Source organism: Vitis vinifera, chromosome 12 (genome assembly GCF_030704535.1).
Source record: "Vitis vinifera cultivar Pinot Noir 40024 chromosome 12, ASM3070453v1".
Classification (NCBI taxonomy): domain Eukaryota; kingdom Viridiplantae; phylum Streptophyta; class Magnoliopsida; order Vitales; family Vitaceae; genus Vitis; species Vitis vinifera.
The window spans coordinates 9,885,868-9,897,189 of record NC_081816.1 but is presented as its reverse complement, the minus strand read 5'-3'; the positions used below and the strand labels follow the sequence as shown (position 1 = coordinate 9,897,189).

The following is an 11,322-nucleotide window of genomic DNA, read 5'->3' as shown; positions in this document are numbered from 1 at the left end:
GTAAAAGTTTTCTGATGAAGCATGTTGGCTGAGTTTTTTTATGAAAAACTGTTTTCTAGTTATGTTTGGTCTCAAAAAATACTAAGAAAAGAAAAAAAAAAATTTTAAAATGATTTTTCATGTTTGGTTGTCCTATGAAAAATATAAAAGAAAATCAAATATAATTAAAACTAATTAAAATTTATGTAATTTTAAATTATTTAATATTTATATTGATGAGTTAAAATAAATAAAATAAATTTGAAGTAATAAAAAAAATAATTTACGGACTTTTAATCTATTTTTTATTTCCTTCTATTTTTCCTTTATATTTTCTTTCTATTTTTTATTTCCTTCTATTTTTCCTTTATATTTTCTTTCCCTTGCATTTTCCTCAAATTTTATGGAACCAAACATATAGTCATATAGATAAAGCCTTAGGATTTTGATTTTATTTTATTTTTTTGTTTTGTAAGTGGAAGTATGATCATGATTTCATTTAATGCAGAACAAAAAAAAATCATTAATCTGCATTGGAAAATTTTCCTTTTTGACTTCCATCCATAAAAATGCATGGTGGTTTGAAATGAAATTAAGTTTAATTATATTTGTAGCCATATTATTTTTTACTTAGAATAATTTCTTGTAAATTTAATGATCTAACAATTTAGTTGAATCAGATTAATTGACAACATTTTTTATATTTAACTTGCATTATATTTTCAAAAATTGGTTTTAGTAATTTGGTGAAAATAATTAACCCATTAAATAAATGAATAATTAAGAAAAAATAAAAATAAAGAAACCATTCCTAACCATACTAACTGTATATAGTAAAAAGGTGTGATGAGAGGACGCTTTCTTTGCTGCAAACCCAACCGTTTCGGACAGCCCACAGCCACTGGATTGAGTTGGAGTGTTTTCCTCCATAAACACATTTTCTATCTCTTTCCCCTCTCCCAATCCCTCCTCTCTGATTTCCATTTTCTCCTGCAAGTCCAATTATTTTTCTTGTCATATCATCCATCATCCTCCCCATGCAGCTGAGTTTTCCCTGATGAGAAATATCACCAGATTCCTGTTTCTGGGTCAAGTCAGGGTAACTCTGATTCTATTTTCATCTCATGATCAATGAAGAATGAGCATTCATGGAGGTGCCACGCTTGGGCATTCAACAGATCAAATGAGATTATAGCATTGTGTTTGGTTCTGTCACCTTGTGTTTATTACGTATAGAATAAAAGAGGAGAAACGGGAACAATGTCCAACAATATTCGTAATGGTGGGAGAGCGCAATCATTTAGCATTCAAACATCGGCTCCTCCAGCAGAGAGAGTAACCGACGAACCTGTCACATATAAGACCGCTCAGAGCACCGTTACCTGCGCTTATCAGACAAACATTGCTGGTTTCTGGCGAAATGTAACCATCTTGTGGTGCAAGAACATCATGAACCATTCCCTCAGTATAACAGTTGATAGCCTAGATGGTGAAATTCATCACACATGCAAGATTGACCTCAAGCCATGGCACTTTTGGAGCAAAAAGGGGTACAAGTCCTTTGAGTTTGATGGAAACCCAGTGGATGTGTTCTGGGATCTCAGGTCTGCCAAGTTTTCAGGTGGCCCTGAGCCGTCTGCAGACTACTACGTTGCCCTAGTTTCAGATGAAGAGGTGGTGTTGTTGTTGGGGGATCACAAGAAAAAGGCTTATAAGAGGACGAAATCGAGACCAGCACTTGTTGATGCTATACAGTTTTACAAAAAGGAGAACGTATTTGCAAAGAAATGTTTCTCCACCAGAGCCAAGTTTGAAGAGAAGAAAAAGGAACACGACATTGTCGTGGAGAGCTCGACATCAGGGCCTAGAGATCCTGAAATGTGGATTAGCATAGATGGGATTGTGTTGATCCACGTTAAGAACTTGCAGTGGAAGTTCAGAGGGAATCAAACTGTGTTAGTTGATAAACTGCAGGTGCAGGTTTTCTGGGATGTGCATGACTGGTTGTTTAGTAACCCTGGCACAGGTCATGGCTTGTTCATTTTCAAACCAGGTGCCCCAGAAGCAGACAGTGACAGAGATGGGGACAGCAGCCGTGGAGGTGACAGTGACACCAGCACAGGGAGCAGCAGGTATTACAATGCCCGAGCTGCAGCACCAGAATTCAGCCTTTTACTTTATGCCTGGAAGATTGACTGAGACATGAGCCTCATTGATAATGGCTAGCAAAGGCAGAGACTTGAACAGACACTGTCATGGGGGGGTATTTGGGTTAAATGATCATGCTGCAGGAGCAAGGCTATCAAGTCAGTTTCATTAGGTTTAATTGTTGATATTGTAAAATTTGTAGCATGATTAATTTCACCCGTGTGGATGTAATTGACATAATAACCTAAACGCTGAGATTGGATATTCAATACCATACAAGTGTCTAAGATTCTAAACTACGTGTGCATAACTGCTTAATATTCATCGGATGGCTTTGTCTTAGAGGGTTTCTTCCAGTTTCTTCTTTCATTATGTTGTATGCAGGTTGATAGCATGGAGGCTCCCATGATAGAGGGTGATCATTGTGCTTTTATTTTCGTTTCATTTTATCTTCTTTTGGTATAACTAGCATGTTGTCGGTTTCTTTAGATATTAGCCGCTTTGGCCATGCTTTTTAATTAGTTACCTACCTAATCTCCCTTTTTATTTTGTGGCTGGGTGGGGGAAGGGTGGTGGTAGGGGTAAAAGGGAAAAACACTATTTCTATGAATCAGAGGGAGGCGGCATCATATGGGCTTCTTGGATGTGTAGCCTTGAGGGAAGTTGTTCGAGATTAGGTTATTGTCAAGTTGAGTACTACCAACAGATTTATGCACAACCAAGCCCCTTCCTTTCTCCTCAGGGGACACCACCCTACCTCCCACAGACCACACATACTAAGACCGAAGCACCAGGGCATGCAATCAAAACTGTGTTTTTCCATTAGTTTCAAATGGTCTGCTGCCTTATTTTCCCTAGTGTTACTTTAGCAGAAAAATAAAGAAGAGGCAAAATCATAGGAACTACATATAAATCATTTTCTATGTGAACATTGCAGGATCAAAGATGAATACTCATGGTTCTCTCAAGATAAGGTGAATGGACAAAAGTAATATTCCTATACAATTTAGCATAATTCTGGATGATACTAAACAGTGTCTTTGGGGACATTTCAAGCAGAAATATATGAGAATAATTAGTAAAATGAAAAAAAAAATGAAGAAAAACTGATACCACTGTCACCTTCCAAAACATTTCAATATCAAAGAGGTCAGAGTTGAAGACAGAAACTTCATTCCAGCAGATCCTCCAGGGAAGTAGGAAATAGCATAATAAGAGAGCGCAAGGACCTACCAACATTAAGAAGGGATTAAGTTCCACTAAATCAAGTCAAAATAAAATCAGGAAAGAGAAAGAATTCCTTGTATCATCACAGAAGAGATCATGATATGAGATCAATGCTTAAGCCTTTGAGCGAGAAGACAACTTCTTGCAATTTCTTTTTAAAAACACCAAAGAAAGCTTTTCACTTTTCCTTTCTTTGGAAATACATGGGATATGTCTTTGACAAGGTATCAATAATACTAGTGCTCACACAAGAGAATGAGTATTCAGAAGGCATGCCAAGAATCTAACTCTCCAAGTGCCTCAAGCAACCTAAATGGTGATTACAAATGACATGCAGAACAAAAGGCAAAAGAACATGCAAAGTGTAAGGCTATGTTTGGTTCCAAGAAAATTTGAAGGAAAGTTTTTTTGATAGGTAAGATCAGCGAACATATATAAAAAGGGAGGCGCCAAAACAGCGTCCCAAAGTATACAGAAAGTATACGCCAGCTGCCTAACGGCTCACCCAAAAGGAAGAGGGAAAAAAACAAAAAACATCATCTGCCCTCACTTTGAACCTAGCTAATCAATAAAGCTAACAACGGAAGTAGATCTCATACTATAGACACTCTAGACCAGGACCACAAATTACACACAAAAGAATTTTTCTTTCTATGAATCTTACCTAATCAGCATATAAACAGAAAGGAAATACAAGAAAAAAGAGGATTCAATATACCTGTAACACAGAGAAGAGCACAGAAAAAACATAACTGTGAAGCACCATGGAAACATAAATAGTACCCACCATGCTGCTAATGAACCCCAATGTAAATGGAAGCCTCTGAGGAAAAAAAGAAAAAGGAAAAAAGTTGCTAAGCAAAAGGATTTTAAAGTATAAAATAAGTAAAATTGCTATTAAGTTGATCATCAATCATCAAGAAGCTCCGAAAAACCACAATAGTTATCAAGAAAAAAAAAAATGCAAATAGCCTAATTACCTCTCTCGAGAACATGTGAGCAAGCTGATTCTTCGGGCCCTTGAGTGCGAAGAAAGAACCAATAATGAATACACACCCAATTGTAAAGCAGATAGCAAACTTCTGAGGCATCAGCACCATGACCGGAAGGAACATAGCAAAGGCAATAAAGACAAAGAAAATCCCAGCAGCAAGAAGCAAGGAGAAGTACATAAGAGATTTTCCGGAAGGGACATTGGTAGCAGCAGATTGAAAGCTCCCTGGTATATCCCTAACACCCTTTGAGACCCTAAAACCAAGCATCCATATACTGTAATCAGCAACAAAACGATAACACCAAAACCCCACAACTCAATGGTATTCCAATTCATACCCAGTTCAGAAATCAGCCTAATATAGAATAATTACGCAGAACACTGAAACAAAAAGGTATTCATATACTCAACGATGCCCGGCAGATCCATGCAAAAAGTAATGAGCCTCTGGCGGCCAACCTCAAATTGGACATAATTACAAACCCTATTCATGATTTCAATTTTCAATCATACCAATTCCAGAACAACAAATACATGCGAAACCAATTCAAATCGAAAATAGAAAGAGTGCAGAATCAAGAGAGCATGAGAGGTTTACACGTTGAAGGAGCCGGAGACTTTGTCGTTGGCGGTTCTGACGGCAGCTTCGAGATCGAATCCCAAAGCGGAGGAATCAGGCTCTTGGGAAGCTGCGTAAGCGTTCCAATCCGCCAGCAAAGATGCCGGGGATTTCTCCCTACCGCTGCTGCTGCTGGGACCTCCCATGAACCATGCTTGCGCCGTCTTCTGCATATTTTCTCTCACTTTCCCTCGCTTTCTCTCGCGCCAGTGCTGGGAGCTCACTGAGAATCAGCCGTGAGAGGAGATCTGATGGCTTCAGCCCTCACTTAGGCGCATTAACAGAGATTGAAAATGGACTGAATTGTTGTCTTTTTAATTTCACCGTTATTTTTTAAAATAATAAATAAATAAATATATATATATATATATATATAAATTTAATACCACAAAATTAACGAGACAAAGGTAAGAATATTAAAATTAAATTTAATAAAAATAAAATAAAATTAACGAGACAATTGTAAGAATATTAAAATTAAATTTAATAAAAATAATAATAAAATTAATGAGACAATTGTAAGAATATTAAAATTAAATTTAATAAAAATAAAATAAAATTAACGAGACAATTGTAAGAATATTAAAATTAAATTTAATAAAAATAATAATAAAATTAACGAGACAATGGTAAGAATATTAAAATTAAATTTAATAAAATCTAGATATACATATATGAGATTAATTATAATCTATAGATTAAATGTTTATGTAAACAAATCATATATAAAGAAAAAAATCTTTAAAAAAAATAATAAAAAATAAAAAGACAAACATCTAGATGGAGCTATAATTTTTCGCATAGTAAAATTAGTATCCGTTTGGATGTGGCTTAATGTCCGTCTACCTATTAAAAGGAGTAAAAGTCAACAATAGTTATTGTTTTCAAACTCTATCTTGAAAATTTATTTATTAAAACCGAGAATAATTTTAATATTTTTTAAAATAATAATTAAATAAAATCCCGTTTCGAACTAAAAATATTTTTATTGGAATTTTAATTTTATATATATATATATTAAGCTTTAAAATTGTTTTTAACTTTTTACAAGCCAACATCACTTTCTTTTTATCCACCAATTGTGTGACTTGAACTCTCAATCTCAAACAAAATTAAACTCCAAATAGTTTTGTCCTAAGAAAAAAAAAAGTTGTTTACAAAATTTGATTTTAGAATATAAAATATGAAAAAAGAAATTATATATAATTAAAAAAAGGTTTTTTTTTGTGGGGGAATATAATCTCATGAGGTTGTCAAATAAAAAATACAATGAAAACAATTTTGAAGAAAAAAATTAAGAAAACAAGACATAAATGTAAAATTATTATATAATTTTTAAGTACTTTACACTTATTTTATTTATTTTTTTTATTAGGTATAAGGATTAAGTAATTTTAAAATATTATGAAAAACATTTAAAAATATAAGGAATGTGTTAAGCACTGATATCAATAGTAAGTGTATAGAAATTTTACAATAATAAGTTTTCAAAAGTGTTTTATGCATTTGAGTTCCAAACTAAAATATTATATATTAAATTTAGTAAATAATATCAATTAATTTTATAATAATTATATTATTGTATAAGTATAATAGAGAATAGAAAAATGGGTTTTTTGAAGTTTTTTTTGTGAAAATCGGTCTTGAAGGGACAATTTCTTATTTTTTTGTTTTTTCTTTTTTATTTAATAAATTAATAAATTTTTTTAACCCAATTTTTACATAAAATTGACAATAGTTTTTTTTTTAATTCCAAAATGAAAGAAAAAAATAGATAAATGTTATTTACTTTATATTAAATTTAATAAATAAATTTAATTAATTTTATAATATATATTTTTTAATAATTAATTTAGTATATTATTTTTCACAAAAACTATTTTTTATTTATTAAAAATGGGATTTTAGAAATTATGTATTGGAAAAACGATTTTATATATATATATATAATTTTTTTTTAAATGTTATAAATAATCTTTTAAAGAGATGATTTTTTTTTTCTCTTTTCTACTTGACAAAAACTATAATAAATTTGAAGTTATTTTGTCTACCGGTAATTTAAGAATTATTTTTTAAAACTTTCGTGCTATTATCAAAAATCCCTAAATCGCGTATTTAACCATAATCGGAGGCGAACGAAATTATACCTAACCCAAACTGGGTTCATAGAATTAAAGAGGCTATAATGGACTCTGGTGTCTGAAATCTGAAAGTCATAGTTCTACTTTGATTGGAAGAAGAAGAGGAAGAAGAAAGGACAATGAAGGTAGCTCCAAAGATAGTGTTCCTCTTCAACGACTGCCAACCCTTCTTTGATGCTCTCCGCCCTAACCCTAACTCCTCTCTCACCACTCTGTAATATTAATCTCTCCTTCTTCGTCTTCTTTGCTTTTACTCACCTCTTCTTTTCTCCTTAATTACTGTTATCTCTCTCTTCTATCTCCAGAGAAGACGCCTTCCACCTATCACTGGAGCGCTATGGAATCCGAGATCGCAATGCCTCTGGCACCCTTCTTCACTTTGTCGATAATAAGGGCTCTTATCAGGTACCTTTCTTCACATCATTTCCCAAGTATGGCCCACAGCTTCAGGTTTTGTTAGATTTTCTTTCCCTTCTTTTTTTGTGTGTTTCAATTTGAAAGTTAGCAAGGCTATAATTTATGATTCAATTACAATTGGTGGGATTCATAGAATTTAGTATTGTTAGTTTTCCATAGTTTGTCATTCCCAAATGGAGGGGATATCCCATTAATCCCAATTTCTCAATCTATTATTCAGTACACGATATACATTATAGCCTAAATCATAAGAGCTTAACTCCACATTCTGTTTGTCTGAGTCATCTGATTTCACAACAGGTCATCACATAAAATGTGATTTGTTATGGAGCCGCACTTGAGGGAGTGTTAGACCACAATATGCATTAAGGAGTGTTAGACCACAATATACATTAAGGGCTCATGGTGGGCATGGGGCTGCTCGTGAGGGGGTGTTAGAGCATGATATGTATTATGGGCCCAAGTCCTTTGAAGTTCGAATTCTATCTGCTTAAAATTTTAGGAAAGTTGGATTAGTGATGCGGGTATGAAACATTTGTTTCAAACTTACGGTTTTCTTTCCAAAGTTTGTGCCTTTACATCATGTTTGATATTTTCTTTCAGCTGTCAATGGTGCTTCTGCAAAATTATGAACCACCAATTTTGGCCTGTGCTGTCAATGAAGTTCTGGCATCAATAACCGGAGAACAATCATCACCATTGCCCACCTTTTTAGTGCCATCATCAAAACTCAAGTGGGAAATTAAAAATTCAGCGCCTAACCATAAAAATGCACTTTATGGTATGCAAATAGGTCCTGAAACAGAAACAACTCAGGCATTGGCAACCAGAACCAAGAAGCCACCGTCACTTTTGCAGATTCACCATGAACCGTTAGCCATCTTTATTCAGTTGGCCCGAGTATTGAAGCTGCCAACTTTTGTTCTCATTGGGCAGAATGGAAAAGGGGAAGAACTTGAGGTACTTGTTATTTTATTGATTTCTTCCAACTCAAATATGCTAGTTATGATTGCCCCAACACATGTGCAAGTCAATGAACTAAAATACAGAAGCCCCATGATATGATAACATATTTTAGTATAGGAATTTTCACAATGAAATAGATGGAGAAAGGTAGCAGCCTGTGTGTGCTTATTCGTTTGTATATTGCTGTTGGACCATGTCAAATTAACCATGCATATTTTTGAGGTCACTGCCATCTGTTAATTTTAGGTCATGCTATTTCATTCATGATTCATTCTTTTCAAGCCTTCAAATTCATGTTTCACCGTAACTTCTAATTGAAGGCTTCAACAACATACAGAAAAACATTTCTAACCAAATTTGCCTGTTTCTGGATTTGAAATTTGGCAGATTATCAGTTAAAAATAAATTTCTTCTGATTAATTTAGAGTTAGTACATGTTTGTGCCTATTTTTTGTCCTTAAGAAAAATGTTTACTCCTCACCATTGTCCTTTTCAAAGTTATGAACATTCCATTACAATGAAGACCAAGTTATTTCTATTTTTTTTTTCTTCTTTTTGGGACAAGTCAAAATTGTTTAAGACTGGTTTGAAGTTCTTTTCAATGATGGTTGCATAACAATTCATGATACATGTTCCCCTCAAAATTTGGGATTTGCATGCAAATGAGCGTGTTTGTGGAATGTGTTAGAAATGTTCATCTAACTTAACACAAGATGTTTACAGTGAAAAAGAGAAACATTTTTTTTCCATTACAATTTTATTTGGTACTTTCTTTATGGCTATGGATAACAAATGTCACATAGGTCCTTCATATTGGCCCCGGAATAGAAGGAAATTGGACATAATTCAACTGTCTATGTCCTACAATCGGTGTTGGACTTAGCTGCCACCTACATCTAACAGCCACATCCCATGTCTGTTGATCATAGACAATAGTAGATCACCGGTCCTACAAGCTTCCAGGTCACTCATAATAGAGCAATAAGATCACCTAATATATATATAGTGAAAAATTCCTGTAAGGAAGCTTTGATCAAGCTAGAAACCTAGCTTGGCTAATCTTTACATCACTAGTCCTAATGTAATTGGTTTGTATGGGAAGTTAGCATTCCAGCCAAAGGCCAACTGTTCTTATTGTTTTTGGTGGGCAAATTTTGTTACCCATTTCATTTTTCTTGTTTACAAGGTTAGAACATTGGACAGCCAGTTTTTTTTTTCCTGTTTTTCTCTCTACTTTTCCTTTTCCTTTTCTTTCCCCTTTATTTTGCAGCGGTGGGCGATGGTCCAAGAATTGCAAAAGTTTTTATGTCAAAATGAACATAATTTCAGTCATTTTTTTCCTCCAGTTGGTTAAAGTTTTGGCAGTCACTTAGATATTTGATCAGCATCTAATTCTTGGTGGTTTCTTCCCCAGATGCTACACAAGGTAGGAGAGGTTTTAGCTAGCACATCCGGGCTGTGCTTTCTGAGAGAAAGGATCAAGTGGAATCCAACAATGACCTCAAAGGATGTCGGGGAGCCATGGCGGGCATTGTATGGTTGAGCATTAGAGATTATTACCTATGATTATTTCGGGGCTTGCTATGTTTATTGGCTGATTTATACAAGGGCATAATGGCAAAATTCTTATTCTGTCGAAACTTCTTGTCAACAGCTCCAAGTGACTGTCTAAAATTTCATATGAAGAATGATGATCCATTGCAGAAATATCCTTTTTCACCTTTTTTATTTTTCTTCCAGTTCACTTGAGAGTTTAAAGTTTCGACATTCTGAACATACTAGGAAATATTCAGCAAGGTTTGCAGCATTTGAGAGATATCAAGTGATATCAACATTCATTCACTTCTATACCCAAAAGTTCCGGGGCATGGTGCAGGAGTATTTATTGAGAACAATTTGTTGAGAATTTGTCCTTAAGATATGGTGATTTTTTAACACAAATTTGAAGTATTTGTACTTTTTAAACGAAAAAGAAAATCATGGAAACATGAAGAATATTAGTGCTTGTTTGGTTACTGTTTTTGAAAATTATTATGGAAAACAGTTTTTGAAAACAATTTTTAAGAACAGTTTTTTGTGTTTTCAAAATAAAAAATAAAAATTGTGTCTAGGAACTGAATTCTAAAAACAGTTTTTGTTCTCCAAAGCAAAAAAAATATGTTTGGTTAAGTTAATAAATTTTTTTTTTAGAATAAATAAAACAAAAAACATGTTTGAAAGTTTTTTTTTAGTTAATAAAGTGTTTTCTTTCATTAATTTGATATTATAAATATATAAATAAATTTCATATACATAATTCATTTAAAATGAAAAAAAAAATATTCCATTTGAAAATTTTTACACTAGTTATAATTTTCTTAAATGATTAATTTGTAACTATATGTAATTATATTGATTTGAATAATTTAATGAAGAAGAAAGGGTTTGCGGGTAGGAGTGTGGTGGTTGGGTAGAGCTCACCTTCGTGGAAACACAAAAAGCAGCTAAGAAAACACACACACACACAAAACAAGAAAAATAATATATTATTTGAATAGTGAAAAAATAAGGAGAATATCTTTTTATTATTCTAAAAAAAATGGTTTTTGAGAATACGAAAAACACAAAAAACAAAAACACACCCTCTTCCCCAAATAAGTTTTTCGTGTTTTTTGTTTTTAAGAACAGAAAACAGTTTTTGAAAACATGAACCAAATAGGCCTTACTGTTTTGAGAATAAAATAATGCTTAAAACAGTTTTAAAAATCAGTTTTTGAAAATAAAATATGTTATGTCCTTTGATTTTCAGTAAAACAAAAATCCATATGATAATTTAATGTTATTTTCTATGT

At 33.2% G+C, this 11,322-nt stretch overlaps 3 protein-coding genes across 4 annotated transcripts; 2 read left to right on the top strand and 1 right to left on the bottom strand.

Moving 5' to 3' along the window:
• Positions 1–1,239: 1,239 nt before the first annotated feature.
• Positions 1,240–2,178, top strand: LOC100249414 (uncharacterized). The gene has a single exon (XM_002266952.4). The coding sequence runs from the start codon at positions 1,240–1,242 to the stop codon at positions 2,176–2,178; it is 939 nt and encodes a 312-aa protein (XP_002266988.1).
• On the bottom strand, positions 1,686–5,275 carry LOC100264952 (protein transport protein SFT2). Of its 2 annotated transcripts, XM_010659198.3 has the most exons (5): positions 4,947–5,267; positions 4,335–4,602; positions 4,073–4,177; positions 3,250–3,356; positions 1,686–2,264 (listed from the first exon to the last, which is right to left on the bottom strand). In XM_010659198.3, the coding sequence occupies exons 1-5, from the start codon at positions 5,138–5,140 to the stop codon at positions 2,252–2,254; spliced, it is 687 nt and encodes a 228-aa protein (XP_010657500.1). In that variant the 5' UTR covers positions 5,141–5,267; the 3' UTR covers positions 1,686–2,251. The 2 variants fall into 2 exon arrangements, with proteins under 2 accessions (XP_010657500.1, XP_002264182.1); XM_002264146.4 differs by lacking the exon at positions 1,686–2,264 and having other exon boundaries at positions 3,021–3,356; positions 4,947–5,275.
• Positions 5,276–7,074: 1,799 nt separating this feature from the next.
• On the top strand, positions 7,075–10,198 carry LOC100259755 (uncharacterized). The gene is made up of 4 exons (XM_002263814.5): positions 7,075–7,322; positions 7,414–7,513; positions 8,129–8,485; positions 9,906–10,198. The coding sequence occupies exons 1-4, from the start codon at positions 7,228–7,230 to the stop codon at positions 10,032–10,034; spliced, it is 681 nt and encodes a 226-aa protein (XP_002263850.1). The 5' UTR covers positions 7,075–7,227; the 3' UTR covers positions 10,035–10,198.
• Positions 10,199–11,322: the final 1,124 nt, after the last annotated feature.